At 41.5% G+C, this 25,101-nt stretch overlaps 2 protein-coding genes across 2 annotated transcripts; both read right to left on the bottom strand.

Annotated features, from left to right (window-relative positions):
- Positions 1-1,067: 1,067 nt before the first annotated feature.
- On the bottom strand, positions 1,068-2,723 carry LOC130202851 (C-C motif chemokine 4-like). The gene is made up of 3 exons (XM_056428655.1): positions 2,594-2,723; positions 1,996-2,107; positions 1,068-1,366 (listed from the first exon to the last, which is right to left on the bottom strand). Exons 1-3 carry the CDS (start codon positions 2,679-2,681, stop codon positions 1,252-1,254), a joined length of 315 nt encoding a protein of 104 aa, XP_056284630.1. The 5' UTR covers positions 2,682-2,723; the 3' UTR covers positions 1,068-1,251.
- A 7,492-nt stretch (positions 2,724-10,215) lies between these two features.
- Positions 10,216-25,083, bottom strand: ehd3 (EH-domain containing 3). The gene is made up of 9 exons (XM_056428631.1): positions 24,652-25,083; positions 24,085-24,416; positions 20,821-20,997; positions 20,240-20,337; positions 16,156-16,297; positions 15,929-16,028; positions 14,373-14,543; positions 13,389-13,553; positions 10,216-12,324 (listed from the first exon to the last, which is right to left on the bottom strand). Exons 2-9 carry the CDS (start codon positions 24,309-24,311, stop codon positions 11,797-11,799), a joined length of 1,608 nt encoding a protein of 535 aa, XP_056284606.1. The 5' UTR covers positions 24,312-24,416; positions 24,652-25,083; the 3' UTR covers positions 10,216-11,796.
- Positions 25,084-25,101: the final 18 nt, after the last annotated feature.

The following is a 25,101-nucleotide window of genomic DNA, read 5'->3' on the forward strand; positions in this document are numbered from 1 at the left end:
TGTCCTATCGGTATTGCCTGTAGGTAGGTACACAAAAAAACAATAAATATAATACATTTTTGTTTTAAACAACTGAAAAGGTTATCATTTGTAATAGTTGTTTTAAAAAAGTATAACAATAAATAACCACAAAGAAATTAAAATAACATCTAATATGAATATATTGTTTGATTTTATTTTTATTAAGAACACACTTTGAATCTGTAGCCTACCGCCTAATAGTCCTATTATTGCCATTTCTATTGCTCATATACTGTAAGCCTAAATAAGAATATTTATTAGTTTTGAACAAAGGTTAAATGTTATATCACAAATTTCAAAAAGGGCCTCCAATTTATTTTTAACTGCTCCTGGATTTCAGTCAGTGGGCTACAAAATATGTAAATGTCCTACCCTGACGTCATGTGAGGCGTCTTTCTGGGGCAGGAGGAGACTTTGTGGTCAGTTTGTCCAGAAATGTCTCTCAGAGTTGGAGCACTAGTAACCAACAGGCCGTGATGTGTGTTTTAATTCATCGACAAAAGGCTTTAACTTTGCATAGTTATTGTCATTAAGTTGTGCAATTTAAAAAGAAAGATGAAACAATATCTAATTGCTGTTGCAGTCGACATTGAGCAATACAAAAATCTGGCTTTAGAAACTTATATGAAACATATTTCCACGTGGAGAAAACGTGAAACAGAGCTGAGAACAGTGCCCTCTGCTGGCCAGAGGGGTTCATCACACGTTGAACTGCAGGGGCCTAAAAGAGCGACACGTGACTGTTTGTGCCTGACGACACGCCTTCGTCCTGCAGAGCTCAACTTCCGATGGCTTTCTCTTCCGGAAACCACATCAACTCCGACGTGTCACGAGTGTTTGAGTATGAAGTATAAAGTGTGCTTGAATCATTTCTGATGAAAGAGTGTGTGTGTGTGTGTGTGTGTGTGTGTGTGTGTGTGTGTGTGTGTGTGTGTGTGTGTGTGTGTGTGTGTGTGTGTGTGTGTGTGTGTGTGTGTGTGTGTGTGTGTGCGTGCGTGCGTGCTTGCGTGTGCTTATGTGGTGCAGTGAAAACAAAGAGACATAAAAAAAGAAAGGAATTTGTATTTAATAACAAAGCAGAACACTATATTTTTAATAAATCGCTTTAAAACCAAATTAAAACAGACAAAAGCACAGATTATAAAAAAATGTGGGACATTTATTGTTATCTTAGCATAGAAAGCTTTATATGAGAATGAACCACCAACACGCCTCTCTGTAGGTGTGGCTTTAAAGATGGCGTCCGGGTTGGTTGCTCCGGAGCCTCTCTCTGGCCTTGACCAGGAACTTGACCCACGGCTCAGACGGGTCGGCACAGATTTTAGCTCCGTTCCTCATCGTGAAGCTAAAAAGGAGACAAATATAATTGATGCCAAGCAGATACTGAACATCTGTTATCATGTGTTGCTTATCTATTATATCTAAATCTACATCCACACGTATGTCTGTACATACGTTTGCTTACATTTCGGTATGCCTGTACGTGAATCATCCCGTGGGTTTTTTAAATGAATATATTGAAAGCTACCAAAACTTGAATTCATAGTTTTCCTGAACATTTAAAGGTACACTACGCATTTTGCTCGCCTCCTGTTGCACAGAGAATGCAGTTGCACAGCAATTTTTGTATGCGTCTCCAAGTATAAGCGTCCTCCATTTTTTATACCACTGCACATGGTTGCTTGTCAGATAATTCTGAATCGCCTTTTTTATTTAGGAAGCGCTTTAAAAAAAACAGTCTCATATAAAAACATGCCTATTTATAAATACCATAATAGGTGTGACCCCACCTCAGCAACCATTACAAAAACAAAACATAAATCCCAGCAGTGGAATTTCAGCCTGCATGCGTGTCTTTTTTCTCTCCAGCATCGTTAAAACGGAGCAACTTTAATATTATTAGCTCAATAAATCTGATTCTGCTCTGGATTCTTGGTTGAAGTTTCACAACAGGAGATATAAGACGTCACTCACAAGACTCCGTCCATTGAGCAGCGCTCGTCGGTGAACTTGTGGCTCACCACCTTGTTTCTCGGCAGCCTCGTGGAGATGAAGTTGAAGCAGCACTCGTCTGGACCGAAGCTGCCTGATGGGGAACCCAGAAAGACACAGAGCAGGTCGGATTAACGAGCGGTGTTCAACTCTAAACCATCACATCGACATAGTTTTACTTTATATAGAACAATAAGGCTGGAAACTGATGAAAAAATATAAAAACAATCTATTAAATCATTTAAATGCTCCTAACTTAATAGTATTTCTATTTTAAAAAGACTTAAATCTACTGTAAAAGTTTTCACTTCTTAAAAAAATAAAATAATTAGAGAACTTTTAGACCTTTCCTCTGCTGGCGTCTTAACCTTATTCGGCTGACTCGGCCTTTAAAGGCAGCTTTTCTTGGTTTTTATCTAATTATTTTTTAATTATGGCCCGTATCATTGATTATTTTGACCTGCGTGACACGCAACTTCCTGTAATTGGGCCCCAAGAGAGATATTAAGAAATGATGACGTTGACCTGAAGATAGATTTGACCTTTTTTATGAATAAAAAGTGGCATGCAGACAGCGTACCTTGATATGCCGGGACAGCGAGAGACAAGAAGAGCAAGGAGCAGGTCATCAGAGCCACGGGGTTCTTCATCATCATCATCATCATCATTATCGTGAATGTCCTCCCCGTCTATCTTGTTGTCTTGAAGATGTCTTCTTTCTGTCCGGCTCTCTCATGGCACCTCACTTTTATTATGCTGTGTGTGTGTGTGTGTGTGTGTGTGTGTGTGTGTGTGTGTGTGTGTGTGTGTGTGTGTGTGTGTGTGTTCCATGACAAACATCATAAAGAACATGAAACTACCCAGCATGCAAACTGATTGCATTCTGGCGGCATGTGGTCAACACTTCTCAGTAACAAGGAAGGGGGGGGGGGGGGGATACAATAGAAAACATATCCATACCTCCGTAATTTGATGTGTGCTTGTGTGTGTATGTGTGTATGTCGGTGTGTGTGTGTGTGTGTGGATTCACTGTGGTGTAAACGTAAAGTTCCTTTCCCTGCCGCTGGTCGGTTCTTTTAAATAATATGGTTTCTGAAACATTTTCTTCGGTCTCATACGAGATAATATACAAACATAATGTCCAAAATCTCTTTTTTTTAAAGCATTTAAAGTTATGTCACTCTTCTTAAAGCACAGGTTAAGATTTTTATTTGAAAATCTTCTTTCTAGATGTAACCAACGTGTTTATTTCTAAGTACATGTTCTCGTCTGTGAAATAAAAATATTGTCATTAATACTGACTTATAATGTTGTAATAAATTAAGGTCGCCGCTTCTTTTAAATTATTAAAAGAAGCGGACGCATATCATGTGGATGTTATTTCTGTGTGAAAAACATAATCTTTGAGATTCTTGAGAGGAAATGGAGAGATGGAGGTGGAGAGGGCCCCCAGCTAGACTGCAAACCACAGGGTCAGGTTCTACTTGTGAGACACACGCAATGTCTCATGTGTGGTGGATTGAAAAGAGCTTCACTCTCTCAACCACGTACCGTAACATACACAACGGACTACATGGTCGTCAATACCAAGTGAAATCGTGAATATGAGGAGGCTGACTGCTGCAGAAATCCACCTCAAGCTGCAGCCTGTGGTTTGGAGCAGAGGAAGAGGAGTGATGCAACCACAGTGCCCGGACGTGGCCGTGTGCAAACGGCATACACAGTACCTCCATCAGCAGTAACGTCTGACCTTTATATTAAAACAGACATGTGTTAGACACAGTGCATGTGTTATATGGAGGCCTTCATGGCTCAAAACCTTCAGGAAAATCAAAAAAGAAAATATAGTAAAACAGCCGATAACCTCACGTCTTGTCAAATCCAAATATTCTCTAAGGGGACAGCAATTTTATTTTGGTAAAAGAGTGAGAAGACGTGTGAGATGGGAAATCCACCTCTTTGCGGTGATGCAGTGAGGATGGGAACGGTGGGGAAGATGGGGAAGATGGAGAGGTGGAGAGGATGGGGAAGATGGGGAAAGTTGGGAGGATGGGGAAGATGGGGAAAGTTGGGAGGATGGGGAAGATGGGGACATTTGGGAGGGTGGGGAAGATGGAGAGGGTGGGGAAGATGGGGAGTGTGGAGAAGATGGGGAAGATGGCGAGGTGGAGAGGGTGGGGAAGATGGGGAGGGTGGGAGGATGGGGAAGATGGGGAAGATGGAGAGGATGGGTAGGAAGTGGAGGATGGAGAGGATGGGGAGGATGTGGAGGATGGGGAAAGATGGGGAGGATGTGAAAGATGGGGAGGATGGGGAGGATGGGGAGGATGTGGAGGATGGAGAGGATGGGGAGGATGGGGAGGATGGGGAGGATGTGGAGGATGGAGAGGATGGGGAGGATGGGGAGAATGGAGAGGATGGAGAGGATGGGGAGGATGTGGAGGATGTGGAGGATGGAGAGGATGGGGAGGCCTAATTATAACACAACGTCACGGTAACTGAGTGACCACTAGGTGGCAGCAGAGGCATGTGGAGAGTTAGTCTTTCTCTCTTTTTTACTTTTATATTTTTCTTCCAATCACACTTTAGTTTTAATTATAGTTTGAGTGTTACATCAACAGCAGAAAGACTGATCTGAGAAAAAAATCTGCGTTTGGGACATTTGAAAAAACTTTTATAGACTTTAAATAGAATAGGAACTTATTTATACATCTCAGTAATGAAGAGAAGCAACTGAAGGTAGAAGAGCTTTTGATTATTTATTTTTCATGACTAACAACTTAAAAAATACCGTTTTTATTACATGGTTGTTTATACTTTTTATACTTTTTTTTTCTTCTTCTTCTGAGACTAGATCCTGTTAAAGGAGGAAAATGTTTAGCAAACAATATCCACCGTCACCTTGCTGCACATCCTCTTCTCATGCAGGCTCTCCTCCGGCTCAGATAACAGATGCTCATTCATCCAGTGATGTTCCCTCTGCTCCTCCATGCGCTCCTCCCTGTGCTCCTCCCTGTGCTCCTCCATGCGCTCCTCCCTGTGCTCCTCCCTGTGCTCCTCCATGCGCCCTGTGCTCCTCCCTGTACTCCAGGACGACACCCTGCCGGCTGTAGAGAATGCTCGGCCCTGACTCGCAACAAAGCAACGTTAGGCAATTAAAGCACAAAGAGTCCAGGCAGAAGAAGTCTTGAAATATGCAGAATTAAACCCCAAGTGGAGCAAGTGGAGCAAAGATTCTGTGGTGGCAGGTGACCTCGGGCCTAATATACAGCGAAGAAAGAAAAACTGATGGTAACTGATCTAAAAACTGATTAAAACAAACTTTCCATCTGCAATAAAGTGAAAAATACTTCTTTTTTTTAAAAGTTCAATAATTGCAACTGTGGAGTATTCCGGCTGTTCATATTGCACTTGAGTATTCCAGCTGTTTATATTGCACTTGAGTATTCCAGCTGTTTATATTGCACTTGAGTATTCCGGCTGTTTATATTGCACTTGAGTATTCCAGCTGTTTATATTGCACTTGAGTATTCCAGCTGTTTATATTGCACTTGAGTATTCCAGCTGTTTATATTGCACTTGAGTATTCCAGCTGTTCATATTGCACTTGAGTATTCCAGCTGTTTATATTGCACTTGAGTATTCCAGGTGTTTATATTGCACTTGAGTATTCCAGCTGTTTATATTGCACTTGAGTATTCCAGCTGTTTATATTGCACTTGAGTGTAGTATGTAACTTTAAGTTGAGAGAACTCACAAGAGACTCTAGTTAAAAGAAGAATAGTCCAGATGGAAGCATCAGAGGACAACATATTGGAACTTTTTAGACCCTATAGTAAGACTTAAGCTCCAAAAACACTGGATACTACACTTCCCATGATGCAACTCGATAACGTCTTTCATCGGACCCTCCTTTCCTGGTAAACATCATCCACTAATTCAATAATCTTGATGTGTTAAATCGGTAACTTCCCCTTTAAGTGACGTTAGTTCTCAATACCTTGACCTCACCGTTCACATATCAATCATTGGGAATCGTTTTGATGAATAGTTTAACTTCCGAGCTTCCAGAGTAGATAACACGTACTCAGCCAGTCTGGTGCCTGCTCTTGCTTTTTTAAAGAAAATACCAAAAGCATAAAGTTCCTTAACGATAACGTATCAGGGAATTCCTCATTGGGACGCCTCTTGCATAAGATGATGAAAACTGAAAGGAAACAGCACACGCACTTCCACTCACATGCACACGCACACGCAGACACACAAGTAAAAGCCACCAGATAAAGTATGCAGACCCCTTTACATGTTTCACTCTTTGTTTCCTTGCAGTCATTTGCTAAAATCAAAAAAAATCATTTTATTTCTCATTAATGTTCACTCAGCAGGCCATCTTGACAGAAAAAAACAGAAATGTAGAAATGTTTGCTAATTTATTAAAAAAGAAAAACTTAAATATCACACGGTCACAAGTATTCAGACCCTTTGCTGTGACGCTCATATCCTCCTTGAGTTGGGTGTACTCCTTCATTGGAGTCCAGCTGTGTTCAATTAAACTGATTGGACTTGATTAGGAAAGGCACACACCTGTCTCTATAAGACCGTACAGCTCACAGTGCATGTCAGAGCAAATGAGAATCAAGAGGTCGAAGGAACTGCCCAAGGAGCTCAGACACAGACTTGGGGCAAGGCACAGATCTGGCCAAGAGTACGAAAAAAAAAAGGCCAGCAGCTCTCAAGTTTCCTAAGAGCACAGCAGCCTCCATAATTCTTAAAAGGAAGAAGTTTGGGACGACGAGAAATCTGCAGCGTCCGATGAGATGCTATTGTTGTTTTTGAAGATTCAAACTTTATGGAGTATATCCACGTTATTTATTTAACACCACAATGAGATGCACGTGTCCACCAAAAGAAGATGTATAGCGTTAACGCTGTGCTTAAATTTTATCATCGGTCAAAAAGGTGATACTGTATATTTATAGAAAAATGTCTCCCGCTTTCTTTCTTTTTTTCTTTCGAAATGTGACGATTGTTCTTTTTTAAAGGTCAAAGGTCGTATTTGGGGCCGGGCATACGTTGTATAGGATCGAAATAAATGAAGCGATGCATCATCAGCGGGGGTTGTGTTTTTAACAGGATGTTGACCTCTACTGTGACCTTTCAGCCAGGAGGAGGTTCACGGAGCGGCCGCCAGAACTCCGGGTTACTTTTAACATGTTTAAACACGCCGGCTGCTTCCCTCAGGTGTCTGACCTCACGCCTGTTCACATCCGTGCCACCTCCACCAAGCTTTACTTTATCATTTGATTAATACCAGCCGGATTTATAATTGTATCTCTCGACGCACTTACAATGACTTCAAAATTCAATTCACGGTTTGACTAAATTCCGAGAGCGTTTGATTGGTCGTCACTTAAAAAGGGAGCGGCCAACTGAAATGCCGGGACAGTGAAATAGTGAAATAAATATGTATTTTGTTTTGTTGCCAGGCCCTGCTCTCACACCACACCTTCCGTCACCATGGAGATGGGCGGGGGCCAATTAACAGGAGGGTGTCAGCACTCGGCCAACCCTGTGACCACTCCACTCTCAGGCGAGCACACACACACACACACACGCACAGGCACGCACACACACGAAGCAGAGGTGAGTTACCCTTACTTCTTATCGGTATACTGCCCCCTCCTGGTGAGTCTCATTTCACTGCACACCCTGTGTGTGTATGTGACAAATAAAACATCTTGAATCTTGAAACAGCGCTATAAAATGCCTTTGGTTTTCCTTCACATGATCCAATTTAATCTGTAAGCCAAAAGATATCATATCATATGTTTTTATTGTCGCATGTATGCAAACATTTAATTTGTTTACAAATCCGACTTCTTTTTGCAACCCGGAGTCGCCGCCCCCTGGTGGCCAGTGGAAAGAATGCATGTTTAAGGCACTTCTGCACAGTTGGGTTTGATTAGAATTATGAATGCACTGATGAACATACACTACCGTTCAAAAGTTTGGGGTCATCCAGACAATTCCGTGTCTTCCATGAAAACTCACTTTTATTTATCAAATGAATTGAAAATTGAATAGAAAATATAGTCAAGACATTGACAAGGTTAGAAATAATGATTAATATTTGAAGTATTAATTTTGTTCTTCAAACATCAAGCTCAAAGGAAGGCCAGTTGTATAGCTTATATCACCAGCATAACTGTTTTCAGCTGTGCTAACATAATTGCACAAGGGTTTTCTAATCAGATATTAGTCTTCTAATGTGATTAGCAAACACAATGTACCATTAGAACACTGGAGTGATAGTTGATGGAAATGGGCCTCTATACACCTATGGAGATATTTCATTAGAAACCAGACGTTTCCACCTAGAATAGTCATTTACCACATTAACAATGTATAGAGTGTATTTCTGATTAATGTTATCTTTATTGAAAAAACAGTGCTTTTCTTTGAAAAATAAAGACATTTCTAAGTGACCCCAAACTTTTGAACGGCAGTGTATGTTATGCAATCACAACACATTTCTTATACGATGATTTCTGCAGTTTCTAACAAAGCTCAGACAGTATTTCCAATGAATGAATGAAAATCGGTAAATATAAAAAAAATCCTTGAAAGAGTAGTTAATCAGTGTGTGTGTGTTTTTGAGAACATGGTCCCCACCCTGCCTCCTCAGATACCAGTTCCTGACGTATAGCTTCCGTGTGCGTGCCTCCCCACCAAACAAACACGTAAACACACATAAACGTTCATATTTCACTGCTGACAGCCGTCGTTACCGTTGACAACCAGCTCGTGATGAACCGTGTTCCCTCCTGAGACGATAAGATACCCGACGCTGAGACAAACATGTTCCAGCTGTCTCTCTTGCCCTGTCTCCGTCTGCGTCCTTCTCTCTGGCCTCTTTCCGGTTTTGTGTCATTTCTCCTCGATTTCCAGGAAAGACTGAAATGCTCCTTTAAATAGTCGTCCTGCTTTTCCATTTACAAGTGTTCTTCTTTTCTATTTCGGGGTTTATGATCCGGAGACGGTTCCTGAACCCTCACCTGCCATTGTCGCTAAATCTCAGTAGCTTTGTGTCATTAAAATCTACCGTATTTCTAATTCCTCTGGATTCTTTCCCTCCAGAAGAAAAAAAAAATCATACAAAATTGAAGTATGAATTAACTTTAGTATATGATAGAGGTTGTGTGTGTGTGTCTATGTGTGTGTGTGTGAGGGTCAAGGTGGGACAGACAGGAAATGGCAGACAAGAACAGAACTTCCTGTGTGAGAGGAGAGAGTGCTGCATCTTCCCTGCATGTGTGTGTTTATCTGTATATATTTAAGGGTCTCACAGTCCGAGGGGATGCTCTGATTTCCTGCCACACACACACAAGTCCCTGGACGATAACTGTAATGTAATATTTCATGCTACGTTTCCTGTCTTTCTTGTTTTTAGCTTGTGTTAAGTTATGGTGAATGTCCGTGGCTCTTGATAACGCGGACATCTGCCCCTCGTGTAAATTCATCGCACACATTCCAACTGCAGTTGAATGATGTCTCCCTAATCTCAATCCAAAATAAGGATGAACCCCTCGGGTTTAACACAAAGAATTTATCTTCTATTCCTTTAGCACCAGACAGTATCTCCACCCCTGTTTTAAATGTGTTATTATTTGGAGCTAAACATGTTTTTATAATGTACAGAATCCCTAGAGTGCATCTCCGGATACAAAAACAAAAAAGCATGTTTAAAGTTCACTTTAGTGTTCAGTCCTCTTTCAGATGGCTCTAGGTGGCAGTAAGACTCATCTTATAGCAGAATAAAATACCATTCTTCACATATATATTACGATTATTTAGTCCGTACATCACTGATAACAGTATAATGCATCCAGCGGGATTTAGAAATAATTAAAATATATAATATTAACATTGTTTCATCCTTAATAAGTTAGTTTTTTTTGTTTGTCAGACAAGCTATTATTATATTCAAATTAAAATCCTGGAGGTTTATTTAACAGTTTCTTATTTTTCCTCTCAGTTTAATCAAATAAAAATACATTTCATCCAGTAGCATAAGATGTTCTCACGGCTGACCAAGTTAAAGGAAGTCAACTTCATAATATACATCTTTTAAAAAAAAATCTAATTTAATCTGAAAATATTGCCATTCACCAAACACAAACGAAACAAGGTAAAAACAAAATGTAGAGTAAATTAATTTTTATTACACTTTTGAACTGTTGTTAGTGTCGACAGCTAAAGCAGTGAAGTACAGATTTAGCAGTGCGTGACCATCTTAAATAAAGAAAAGATGGAGTATTTACCAGGACACAGGACTTCATGGTGCAATCTGTCAGGGAATGAAAACAACTTGGGAATATCAAGGACTTTGTTTTGCAGATCCTCATCCAACGAGTTATCCTTGTTATATTTACTCTGGCGATTTGTTCTGTGAAATATGAGCAAGTGATGATGTGGATATTTCCCAAACTGTTTTGTATATATACACACATACATGTATATATATACATATTTATATAAACATATGTATATATGTACATGTACACACACACAGCTGCAGTGAATCAAATTACATGGATACACTTTAGACATGTTGTAAAGCCACATTTTCATACATTAAAAAAAAGTGTTGATTAGTGTTTTGTTATCACAAAAAGAAGCAAACAGCTGAGCCTCCACTCTGCCAGGTGAGGTTACATGACATCACCTTCACAAGGTGAACAACCGATCCTTCTCAAGACTCCACACGCGTTACGAACACTAACACTGATACACGTGGCCGTATGCACACACACACACAGACACACACAGGAGGTCAACACACTCAACATTCAGAGTCCGTCTGACACATTTATGCTGAGGATGTCTTCACACGTCAAACCATACCTCGTTGTCCAGGTCCATACAGTCACAGCATCTCCAAACATGTTAATGATAATTAGAACAATGCATAAATCATAAGAGACAAACCACTTGGCATTTTCTATTTATAATAATGTGAGGTGTCTCTGTCTTCATTCGTGTGTGTGTGTGTGTGTTCTCAAGTGACCAGACAGGAAATCCTCGAAGCCGTTTATGACGTCGCCACGAAAACAAAAGCCAGAATAGTCAGTGGTGCCGGGAAGCCCAAATTAAGGCAGCATCTCGAGATACCGTGACACGTTTTATTGTGGAAAATACTGCAGACAAACATACGTCTTCTCTATCGATTAAAGACGATACAATAATATTCAGCATTTTTATATCGCGATCTCCTTTCTTTTCTTTTCTCTTCACATCGTCGCATCTCTCCCATTTTTGTTTTTTTTGTCTTCACATTTCTCCCATTTTCTTCCAGTAATTTGGGTCACCTCACATTCTCCTGTACTCCAGTGTTTTCTCGCTTTAGATTTTTTTCTTTACTAATAACTGTACCAGTTAACATCTCTAACACCTGGTCAGCCTAACAGCTCATATAGAAAAGAGGACCCTTCTTGATGTCTCATACAGATGTTCTTCTCTGGTAAAAAGCCATTTGAATCCACACGCCGACAGCACATTAGCAATAACTATTGATCTTTATTTTTTTATTGCCGTTTAACTGCATACTTTGTTGTAATATTTGCCTCCTAAAGACTGCGGATGTGTGGATGACGGCCGTAGAGCGGGAACAGGAGATGGAAATGGGGTCAAATATTTTTGCTATAACGCTACAGGAGTATTATGTTAATTGGGGGTAGGTCTACCTACAGGTTTTTGGGGTGAGGGTGTGACGCAATCTTACATTTACTCTGGTATTTTCCTCTTGGAAGGAGGCACCAGGTGTGCGGGCAGCTCCGACGGCAGCTCGTGGCCCTCCAGTTTCACTTTGATCAGGTGGTTGGCCAACGCGAACTCCTCGTCGTCGAGCATCCCGTCCTTATCGATGTCGGCCAGCTTCCACACCTTCCCCAGCACCGTGTTGGGCAGCTTCGACTTCACCATCTCCCTCTTGGCGTTGGCGCCGGTCACCTTGCCGTTGACCGGCGACAGCGTGTAGAAGATCTCGTCGTAGGCCGGCTTGTCTCGGACGACGACCCACTCGGCGTCGTCGATGCCTTCGCCGGCCCCCTCGCCGTAGCCGTGGCCGAACGGGCCGTCCGACGTGCTGTCGAACGCGCCGCCCTTCACCACCGGGTTGGGCCGCTGGTTCTCTTCCTGGCGCACCAGCTCCATTAGGCCGGCGATGTCGTGGCACAGCATGTCGTCCACCGCCTCCAGGAGCTTCAGCTTCAGAGGCTGGAATTTGTTGAGATCCTGAGAATTGAGCTGATCCTGAAGGAGACAGCGGGAAAAACCACCATGTTTAGATCTCATCGCTCCCATCCCTCCATCTATGAATCATACTAATAATAACTAGAATGGGCACTCGGTAGAGCGCATACCTTCACATATCACAAGATTGGGCATTGAATCATGAACATTTTGGCATTAGTTGCATGGCAATTGGATAGAAATTGACCGTGCTATGGTAAAAAGAAGATTTTGACCTTTCCATGACCTTGACATTGACCTTTGACCCGATTGATCCCAAAATCTAATCAAATGGTCCCTGGATAATAACCAATCATCCCACCAAATTGAATGCGATTCGGTTTAAAACTGTTTTTGTTATGCGAATAACACGCATACAAATAAATGGCGATCAAAACGTTACCTTCCGCATTTTCAATGCGAAGGTAATAATAATAATAATACATTTAATCTATATAGAACTATTTTACTCAAAGACACTGTTCGAGCTATTTATTTTGACATTTGTATTTATTTTTATTGTAAAGTAATATTGTTTAATCATTGCCTATTTCGGTTATATATTTTGATAAGTTAGAAGAGCTTTTTTCTTATGATAGTTTGGGTTTATTTTAATACATTGTGATTGTCGTTTAAATATATTTAGTTTTTGGATTGGTTCACTGATTGGGTAACACTGGGCACCTGTGGTTACATGTAGGTGTGGGTAGCTTCAGGACCAGCATGCACCGGGGTGGCCTATGGTTTTTTTACCAGCACATGTGTGTGTCAGCATTTTTTTCTTCTTCTTTTTGTTTGTTCGTTTAGTAAATAAATTATAAAAATAATGGAATACGGAAGTGGACATTACTTTCTTTTGACTCCAAAACCCCCACGGTGCGTCAGTGGCAATTTGATTAATAGTTTTATTTGATTTATTGGACAAACGGCCACTGCAGACACTTTACATGTTACAAAACAAAATCAGGGTTAAGTGTCTTGCTCAAGGGCCCATCGACTCGGGTGGGGATTGAACCGTCGACCCTCTGATCGAAAGTCAGACCTGCTGACCGCAGTCGCCCCAACAAGCACTCTTAGCTCGTTACCTGCATCTTCTTCAGATTGGGAAAGTCTCCGGGCGATATCTGATGCTCTCGTTCGATGCGTTTGTAGATCTCTCCGAGGCTGCCGATGAGTTCCTTCTTCTTGTTCTCCTTCCCGAACACGGCGGGCATCTCTTTCTTCAGAGCGCTGATGATGTAGGCGTGGACCTGCATTGGGAGAGCGGAAGCTCATTTTACTCAACGGCAAATTTTGACCGTGGCAGCGAGTCGGCCTCCGAGAAGTCCTGGAATAGTTCTAGTAAAGTCAGAATCCTTTTCGGGGACATTCCCACCTTCTAATGGGAACGTTGATGGGAATTGAGGCAATAAATCATAATCTGTTCTTCTGGCGCCGAGCATTTACGAAGAATATCTTCAAATCAACTAGGACAAAGGATTTAACAATTGTACTCATCCGTCCTTTGTTTTCTCATCCTCAACCTTCATGTCACGATCTTGACGAACATTAAACCAAGGAACTCATTCTAATAATGGGGGGAAAAAAGTGTTATGTTGCCGTGGTGATATGCGTGTGAATGTTTCCCCGAATCCACCTTGTGTCCTTGAACACACCTACACACCCTATTAGCTGTCAGACAGGAAAATTGCTCACATTTCCCGGTTTGATGAATCTGTGTGTGTGTGTGTGTGTGTGTGTGTGCATCCTCTCCGTTTCCTCAAACGACAACGGGCAGTGGCCCGTCGCCTCTCATACACGACTTCCTGTGCGGAGAGGAAACAGGAAACAATTCACTCGGAGGAGACTGGTCACATTGGTCTGGCCCTATTTGTCCGGTGACAGCGACAAGCTTTTTCTGTCAAGGTTAACAGCTGGACGGGGCCGGTGGAGCGAGTGAGTGATGGGAAGAACACACACACACACACCTGTGCTTAAAATATACACAGGTCAAATAACATCCCAAGGCAACGCGCCACCTCTCGCTGCCGTCAGCTCCGTCACCGAGTGTCTCCTCGGAGCCTCCTTACCTTGGCCAGTCTCGCCCTCTTGATCAGATCGTTGAGTTTTCGGAGCGCCGCGTTCCTCGGCAAAGACTGGATGTCCTTGAACAGATCCTGCTCCTCCGCTTCGAACAGCTTCCTGTTGTCTGGGATCAACAGCGGGTGGGACCAGAACGACCCGATGTAGACGCGGATCACCTGTCGGTGAGGAAGAGGGACGGGAAATCAACATAACAAATGAGATAAAATATACCTCCACATCAATTAATATATTTGATCTTGTTTATAAAGTATTTAACATGTGTATGTTTTCTTTTTTTTATTGAAAGTATGCATCAATTCGATATTTACACATGTCTTCCAGACAATTGATACCACATGTGAGGATTCTCAGATGATGCCCAGCTTATCTATACATATCTATAGAAAAGATAAATGCAAAACATCAGACAAATAACAAAAAACAATACAGAATGAAACAGAAACAACACAAAAAAGGAAAACAACTTATAAACTAGGGGGTGATCCATTTTCTATTGTAAATTCAGCAATTTATGAAAATTAATTCAGGTCTACGAGGTTTGATGCATGTAACCCATTTTTCCCAATATGTCAGAAACTGTTCCAATGTGTAGTTGACAGATGTGGTTATCTTCTCTATGTTAACATGTGTATGTTTTCAACAGCACATGCATTTAAACAAGTTGTGATTTACCAAACGTATACCTCTTTGGTATGGCCGCTTTATTCAAGATAATATAAAGAAAAGAAATAGAAATGGTAGTAAAAATGGTCAGGAAGGTCATTTTACTCACAATGTATAGATCAGGCTCATTGTGAATTGGGTCGATATTTAGAAAGGGTCTCCACTGATCGATACAATATTCAATAATTTCCAAATATTGTGTATTGGAGATGAAATCAAGGTTCAGGGCGACCAGTGGTTGTTGAAATTTTGACAATAAAGTCCAGAAGGAGCTGTAGTACCAGTGTTCAGGTATCTTTTATACATATTTTCCTTCATAGTTTTACTCGGCATCGACTGCAGAAAAGGTTTCATCGAGGCTACAAACACCAGACAAGATGGTGAAAAGCTTTAAAAACCAAACTCCTCCGGCTCACTTTATTTTCAATACATGAGTGTAAATATGATTTGAGAGATGTTTGTAAGTTCACGGTACAAAAGGCTAAAAAAGGGATTAAAAGAAGATGTATTTCTGTTGTAGGAGTCCAATTATGGAATAATATTGAAATGGATGTAAGAATGGTCAATTAATTTTTGGCTTTCAAGGGAATTATTTATAAAACAATTGAGTTATAAATTTAAAAAAACATATTAATATGGAAGATGTATGTGGTAGTATATATAAATATATTGTTTTTTATTTTGTTTTATTTTCTTCTTTATTTAATATTAATTTTCTGATTTATTTTGATTTCAATTTAGGATAGGAATTTATAAGCATTTTTTTGCTTCTACCTATACCTTTTCAGTCTCTCTTTTGTATATTATATAAGATAATATTGTATTGTATTTGATTTGATTGACTGAATAAAATACAAACAAACAAAACTAACTATACCTCAGGGGTGTTGACGATTTTCCCCAGTGACCACATCAGGGCTCCGTACACTCTCATCAGCTGCTGGGTCTCTATCTGGTCCGCCTTGTTCAGCACAACCCTGCCAAAAACAACCAGAGAGAGAGAGAGAGAGAGAGGCATTGACGTCGACTGAAAGCAAAGCGCTGCTGGCACTGAAACGTTGGCATAAAAGGTGGACAGAGAACATTTATTCCCGGCTGCAGCACCTGATCTTGTCTTCGTGGTTCTTCAGGGCTTTGATCACATCGGAGAACTCATCGGAGATGTCCAGTTTGTGGGCGTCAAACAGTAATATGATCCGGTCCACTCGCTCTGCGAACCACTCCAAGACGGCGGCGAAGTCGTAGCCTGAGAGGGGGCAGCGTCCAGAAACAAATAAAAAAAAGACGTTAGGATTAGAATTAGGAGGGACGGGAAGAGTTGGATTAAAAGGGGGTATGAGAGAAAGAGAGAATTCATCGTGTATCCCTTTGACTTTCTGTTTCTTTGATCCCATCTCATACCACGTTTAAGAGAGGCACCTGACTTGATGCTACCGTTACGGATCACGATGAACACTGTGTATAACCTATGAAGCCAAGAACAGCGGCTGCGATGTTGCAATTTTCCCCCCACGAGAAGAAGCTATTCCGATGGCTTCGGGTCACAGAGGTCGCAACACCAAGGACACATTACGACATGCTGAGGGAGAAGAATGTCCGTTTACAGATGGAGGCCAAAAACAATGATATTCGATTATCTTGCTCAGATTGTTTTCTCCTGAAATACAATCGTGGCCTTAATGAACGCTCCAATGAGTGAATCCATGGGTTAATGCCTCCACGCTGCATGGATAAATGAAATCGCTGATTAATCTGTCAACGGGGATCCATCATTGCCTCCTTTTTGACTTTCTGTCCTTCTCAAGGACAAAAGCCGACGCTCGCGTGGAGAAATTCCACGGGATATGAGAGGAGAACAAAGAACACGAGGACAGAACGAGGGATTAGTGAGCTCGAGTTTCAACGGTCGACCCGCTGAGATTACGGGAGAGCGACTCGGAGGCATCTGCGGTCAACTGATAGGAAGGAGCTTTATGTTAGCGCAGTGAATGTCAGATGGATTTTATCGACAGGCTTTGTTAGTGAAAACAAATTAATTCTACAAGCTTTTGCACGTGTTATGGCTTTGGAGTATATTTAAAATTAGACTCCCACTGGTCCAAACTCCTTCCTCGAAGCTGCGATAAAAAACTGTAGACAAAGTGGCTGAAAGGCGGCCCCTCCCAGAAGAGGAGCACTCACGGTAAAAGACTTCCACAATGGCTCTGTGTATTAATGTGGAGGTATGTGTATTATTGTGTTCACGCTAACGTGATGCCAAAGGCTTCTACGCCAACAAGGATTTTTTTTTTTTTTTTAAAGGTGTTGTCGAGTGTTTATATTAATTCCTCACTGTGGTGTGAGCAAGTGTGTAAAATATGCAAATTGGTTTGAGCCGTGCCTTCCTGTTCCTAACTCAGCACAGGGGGGGGAGGGGAGGGAGAGAGAGAGAGAGAGAGAGAGAGAGAGAGCGATTGATATTTTTGAATTTTAGTGGATCATTCTTCAGAGAGCACTTTTCACACGATGTGGGGAAAAACAAGACTGAAGTGGTGAATTTCCATCATGAATATTAGTTTTTTTATAAAAAGAATATGTATTTATTTATTAACAAAAGGTAAGGTAAAGTGATTACAGCATGTTTTAAGTATATTTTGATGATTATGGGGATTAAATATTCTGAATCTCAATTATCTTGGTCAGGATAAACGGGCCATGAATTGTCATATTGTCCCATGGCTAGGTGGTATGGTTAAATAAGGTCAAGGGGTCAAATGCACGATCAAGTTCATGAATCCCAAAAATCTTTATTTTTAATTTTGTATCTTATATACAAAACCGATATTGGGTCCAAGGGCGGCACTGGAGTAATGCTCTCGGAGTACTTACTTTACTTTAACGGTTTAGAATTGTCCCCCCAATTTCTTTGTCTGTTTTAGTTGTGTGCTTTCAAAATTCCTCCTCTGTAGAGCACACATATCCCCCAAAAAAATGTCACTAAAATACATGACAAGTTGTTGAGTCATGGACAAAAGTGTCAATTAAGACAAAAAAACTAGGATTCATGCTCTGAGCATTATGAACGTAAACATCACGGCATCCGGGAAGTAATTATTGAAATATCTTGTTCTGTAAACAACTAAAAAAGGATAAATCTGTAAAAAATATACAACCGGCTAACGAACAAGGTCAACTTTTTTAATGTTTTTTTTAATTCTCCCCCAAATCACGTGACTAGAGTCCAGTGATGAACATGTAGCAGTCCATAAACTCTTCAAAATATCGCTTTAATTAGCCTTTTTGTAGCTGGTTGATGCCCAGGAAGGTTTATTATCTACAATACCTCCAAAAAGACATCTATGTAGGCAGCTATAGCCCGACTCCTCATCTGCGCACACACACACACAAATAAATACATACAGACATTGAACACAGTGATGAATACAATGCAATGGTATGGAAGAAAAGCAATGACAGCATGAAGAGACACACAGCGTACAGATGAAGTGCAAAAAAAGGAGGGGATTGGATGAAAAATTAACACACACACACTTAAATCTTCACTTACACATAGAGAAAACACAGCTGTGCTGACTCAGTAGGCGTTAAGTTGAACCTGCGGGGTTCTTCTTCATATCCAACGGGCAACAGCGGGGTCACGCCTCGCTGTGCCGTTTATTTGGTCCGACAACACGTTCACGGGACACTTTGACCCCGCGGACAGAAAGTGGAACAGAGTCAGCCGAGTGATCGTGTTCCCTCCACAGAAAAGCTGCAGACGGAAAAACCTTCCCATGACAAAACATGAATCCAGACCCAACCCGGCTCAGGAACACTGAACTCCACGACCGGAGTACCGATCCAACGCCAGAGTTAAATGAATGAGCTGGATGCCTCGTGTGTGTTTTTCCAGCGGAAAAGCACCGGCGAGGTTCTGGGGAGCGGTTCAACCCGTTAAAAATCGTTCTGTGACAACAATATCTTGACGATGTCACTCGTTGTGCGATCGGCCAAACGCTTTTTTTCTTATTTATTTTTTAGGAAGCTACGTGGACCCGGGGCCTTAAGCGACATCAGGCTTGACTTCCACTTTGCTTTAACTCTGTGAAACATATAAATGTAGATGTATTTAAATTATTATTAAAATTTAAAAAACCGTACACTTACAATTAGATTTTTTTTACATCTTCTAAATAAGGGTAAACCTTTTGAACGCAGCACTAAATTGGCAAAAACGTGAATCAAGAATCACAAGTAATGTAATATATATAGCATTTAACATAGAATTGAATTGAATAGATTCCCACTGTGACAGATACCCAATCCAGCTTCTTGAGTCGGCGAAGGCTAGATACCCGATATCGGCATCGGGGCGTAACGACAACATACAAAACCTTCTTTCCTTGCGATACCGTCAGCGCTCAATGATTAATGCAGCGTGGGGTCGGCCAATAGAGTTGCTAAGAGGCGCACGATCAATACGGGCCCCGCTCGGTAGAAGAAACCTTCAGACCGGAGCAAAAAGAGTACAGAGTACAAACAAGGGGAGAGAACTCAAAGATGGACAGTGAAAGAAAGAGTGGGAGAATGTGGGGGAAATAGTCTAAATTATAGCAGTCTTTCATTATGCCGGCCCTTTTGTTGTATGTTAGCCGTTGGTATGGCGATGCCAGCTTTTAGGGCTGGGAATGCCAGCCGCGCCGGACACATATCAAACTGTAAGAAAGCCCCACGGGAATTCTTGCGAGATCTTTCACACCTAAAACTTCTCTTCCCACCGTCGTCTCCACACTAAAGTATCATTAACAACACAAATGGTTCCCGCACATGCAGAGTTCTCTTTATGCATGTGGCTATGGTTATTTATTATCGTTTAAAGCACAAAATCTTTATTTAACTTTTTTTTCTTCCATCTACTCAACTGTACAGCATACAGCGAGAGAGAGAGAGCGAGAGAGCATTCAAAGCTCATCTTTTCGTCGCCGCTTCCTGTTCTTTGAAATAAATGAACCATAATCCTCCTGATAGCTAAACGCTAAAATAAACACACACCACCAAAGGAAACGCTGACTTGGCGGTTCAGAGTTCAGTGGGACGACAGGCCGCTGCAGCTGAATGGGTCCAGTGAACGAACGCTGGCACTCGTTCATCCTCATTAACATAAACTGAAGAAAGAGAGAGAAGAAGGAGAAGAAGAAAAGAGTCTTACCTCGACTTAGTCTCTGTTTCTCTCCTGACAGAATTCCTGGTGTGTCAATCACGCTGATGCTTTCCAGCACCGGGTTAGGCAGCTGGGCACACACAAACCTAAAAACACACCAGAGGAGAGGAGAGGAAGAGAGGAGAGAAGTGTAAAAACGGTTTAACAACAAAAATCATCCCACACCAGACCTCCACCTCGCCTCCATCCCTCCGTCTCCAGCTGGATGAACACCAACAGGTTAGCGGTCGTCCTCACTGTGAACCCCGAATCTCGTCTGACAGGCAGCGCTTCTCCTGTCTAGTTTCAGCATGTTGGGCCTTCACAGCGAGGACGCCACCGAGAGAGTTAACTCTTTTTGGCACTTTTCCTTTTCCAGAGGGATGACGGTGCACAGATGACTGACTTGCTCTCTCTATCTCAAAACACACACACACGACAGCCATTAAAAAAGAAAGCCTGACCAGTGAGCATTTGGGAAATTCAATCACACAGGAATGTAGAGCTGTGGTGTGGATTTTCACGCGTACTCTCACTCTACCTTTCGTCTCCTCTATTCTCCCCCAACACACACACACACGTGCGTTTACCTGTTGAGGAATGCGTTTCCAAACGCGTTGAGCTTTCTGAAGGGCTTCTTGGGGTCGACCACCAAAGCGTTGCCGGGGATGATTCCTTCGGTGTCGCCGTGCATCACCGCGATGAAGGAATCCGTGGTGGGTTCGGGGCCGATCCGCATGCCGGGGAAATCCTGCTCCAACAGGTAGCTGCAGAGGCGAGATGGTGTGATGGAGCGTTACACAAAACAGAAGGCAAGAGGCGAGATGTTTTTGATAAACGGAGCCTCCAGAAGATGCTATCCGAGACAATGAACAAGTGTGCAGCTATTATGAGACATGAATAGGACTTTAAAGACATACACGTTTAAAAGTCTCTGAAGCAAACAATGTTAGTCTAAATGAATTAATCATTCCTGTATACAGGACTGTCTCAGAAAATTAGAATATTGTGATGAAGTTCTTTATTTTCTGTAATGCAATTAAAAAAACAAAAATGTCATGCATTCTGGATTCATTACAAATCAACTGAAATATTGCAAGCCTTTTATTCTGATTTATTGCTGATTATGGCTTACAGCTTAAGAAAACTCAAATATCCTATCTCTAAATATTATAATATCATGAAAAAGTATACTAGTAGGGTATTAAACAAATCACTTGAATTGTCTAATTAACTCGAAACACCTGCAAGGGTTTTCTGAGCCTTGACAAACACTCAGCTGTTATAAATCTTTTTTTTTACTTGGTCTGAGGAAATATTAAAATTTTATGAGATAGGATTTTAGAGTTTTCTTAAGCTGTAAGCCATAATCAGCAATATTAAAAGAATAAAAGGCTTGCAATATTTCAGTTGATTTGTAATGAATCCAGAATGCATGACATTTGTTTTTTTAATTGCATTACAGAAAATAAAGAACTTTATCACAATATTCTAATTTTCTGAGACAGTCCTGTATATAGGATTTATTTTATATATTTATTATATAATTTATATATATGAATTATATAAATATATATAATAAATCATATATATATACACACATATATATATATATATGAATTATATAATAAATAATATATATATATGTATTATATAATTCATATCTATATATAATACATATAATAAATATATATATGAATTATATAATAAATATATAATAAAAACCCAGTCAACTGGAGACAGCGGGACAGATGTGAGCTACATCTAAATCTAATTAGAGCGTCTGAATGGGAAAAAGAAGTTCATGAATCAGATCTGCTTTGAATTAGAAGCTGCTGGAACAAAGTTAGGGGAATTTTACAGCCTCGTTGGCTTAAAAAAAAGGCCCAAACTCTGCAGCATCGAGTTGGGTTTAAGTTTGCTGGGCGGTTGGTTCAGACGGAGGTGGAGAGACAGCGAGGTCGTGGCGACGACCGTCAGTGGTGGCGTGGTAACAAAAGAGGAAATCACTGCAATTACAATCACCTTAAAACAAGTCACAACTACTTCTGGAGTTTCTTAATAAATTAAAAAAAAGGTAAAATAAAGATGTTTAAACGAATATGTACATGGAGAAGCAACACGCCACCCTGCCAGCTGCTTGTTTTGAAAGCAGACGAAAAACAGCTGAACGAGAATGTGAAAAAGGTCAAGAGACAGACATCCAGAAATTAAAAGTTTATGCACGCATGCATTAGTTTTGACCCGGCACATTTTTTTCAGGAGGGCTATAAGACGAATGTGTGAAGGTGTTTCGCTGCAAATGCTTCATCGTGTCCGACGTACAGCTCCGTCGGCATTTTGATCTCCTCTGCAACGGTTGCAACGCAGCTGACTTGTGTTTTTGAGGGTAGAATCCATTAATCTAAAAGTGTGAGCGTGTATGCATTTTAACTGAGGCCAGATGTAAAGATGGTTCACTTGTCACACACACACGGGTGGAATTCACTTGTCAGCTCACACATCGTTCCCTTTAATCCCTCACATTCTGCGCAGTATACGCCATCAGTTACATAAAAGGTGAACATTCACAGTATGAAGTCAATGATTTTTAGGAAAAACTTGGATTCAGGGATAATTTGATTTAAAAAAAATACTCTGCAGAAGAACATAATTTTTTTTTTTTTTTTTTTAAATTCAGCCGTAAAATGAAGACAGGCCCAGATAACTGGCCTGTGAATAACCGCCAATTAGAGATAGCATCTTCTCTTTCTTGAAGCCGCCAAACAGAGATTCATACACATGTTAGGACTTTTTAAAAGTCGCATAAAGCCAAAATGTGATGGAACTAAACTTCATTATTGGAACTCAAACCCTCCGACGGTTTCAAAGCCCCGCACTGCCCCCACATCCAGAGTGGCCGCGATGCGAAACGAGAAGGAAAAAAAACGCTGCCGATGGAGGATTACTCAGCATTCTGCATCTTACTGTTACAATATCTGTGGTGCGGGGGGGACGGGGGACATGTGGGTGTTGTCACCGGGTGGTGGAGAGTGACAAAAGAGAGAGAGAGGGGGAGAGAGAGAGGGGGAGAGTGTCAGCGAGAGAGACAGAAGACGGGGGAAGAGTGAACACTGCAGGGATGTCTTATAGCAGGAAGACACTAACAGCATCCTCTCTCTGGCTTTAAAAGGCTTACCACACTAATTACCCACTATGCTCTGCATGTGTGCGTGTGCGTGTGTGTGTGTGTGTGCGTGTGTCAAAAGGCCAAGTTGTTAGTAGCAGTCCTGCAGTTCAAAGAGGCCCGACGCCTGGCTGCCACACACGTATACCATGACCAGAGGCACTCCAGGGCCCACAACTCTGTTTTCACTCGAGCATTGTTTTTATGCTTTGACTTTCTCGGATAGAGCGATGATCTTTGTTAAGTCTTCGTGGTTTAATTCTAATCTCCCCCAGGTGTTTTTTTAAAGTAGGTCCCAAGAACAAACCCTAATGTGAAACATGTCCATCTGTCAGTCCAATTGCACACACAAACACACAAACACACACCTGATCAGACTGCAGTACTGCCTCCATATGTATGAGGTGGGCTTGCCCGTGTGTGTTTTTATTGGCCGACACATGAACAAGTAAAGGATTAAATAAAGCGTGCAGGTGTGGCGCCTCACAGTTGGGTTGCGTGTGCTTATGTGTGTGAGATGACTTGTCTCATATTGCTCTTTATGGGTTTTTTTCCCTCTCGCATGAACTCATCTTCATCATTCTTGACAAAACTTCTTCAGGGAAAAGCCAGTTTTGGGTGTGTCGACCTCACTACCTCTCTGGGGGCCTGTGTGTGTGTGTGTGTGTGTGTGTGTGCGTTGCCTCACCGTATGAAGCTGGTCTTGCCGGTGGAGTACTGTCCCACCAGTAAGACCATGGGCTTGTTGTCAAAGTCCGCATCCTCCAGAGCCGGCGAGTGGAACTCGTGGAACTTGTAGCTCTCCTCCAGCGGCAGGAGTTTGGTTCTGTAGAGCTTCTTGAGTCCTTCGCTGACGGTCTGAAAGACTTCCGGATCCTTCTTCCTCCTGTCGTCGGTCCCAAGCCAGCTGAACATGGTTGCTTAGTAGACGGTGTCAGAGATCCTGAAAGGTCTGCAAGTATGCAATGTCCTTGAGGGGTCCTTGTCTTATGATAAAAGATGGAGCTGAGGAGTTCCTCACTTGAAAGAAGAGAAGAAGAAGAAGAAGCTAAGAACTAACCTAATTAAATTCTGTTTGTTCTGCTTTACTAGAATCACTGTTGTTGTTGTTATTGATAATATTGAGCCTTGGTCTGGTGTTATATTCTACCCATATTATTTTTAATATACTTTGTCTTCGTCAACAAGTTAATAAAATAAAGAATACAATTGATTAATCTTTTTTTAATTGTTATATATCAATTTTAAAGCTGACCCTTCAAATGCGCCCTCGTCATCGAGTCCATCGGTCCTCCCAAGTGCAGCTCCACTTGTGCTCCCGGGCCAATATAAATAATAATTTCGCATATAATTACTTTGTTTTCGTACCAAATCTATATTCAATGAACGAAAACTAGATCATTCCGCTCACGTGACCGCTATTCAATTTTCGTCCATCGGCAAGCGGAGGAATCCCAAAAATGATGCACCGAGCTGCTGTCAGAGCGCAAACCGCCGTTACTGTTCAACGGCTCCCGCTCTCCTGCCCACAGAAGACCCTCGAAACACACGGAGGAGCTCCTCTTCAGGACCAACTGCTATGAAACAAAAAACAAAAAATACAAGTAGCTTATCTTCTTGTCTCAGCGCGACGCTGAATGTAGCAGCAACTGATGGTGCTGCAGCTCAATTTAAATGCCGAGTTGAAGGTAACCCGAGCCCGGCG

The sequence above is a fragment of the Pseudoliparis swirei genome, chromosome 12 (assembly GCF_029220125.1).
Source record: "Pseudoliparis swirei isolate HS2019 ecotype Mariana Trench chromosome 12, NWPU_hadal_v1, whole genome shotgun sequence".
Lineage (NCBI taxonomy): Eukaryota > Metazoa > Chordata > Actinopteri > Perciformes > Liparidae > Pseudoliparis > Pseudoliparis swirei.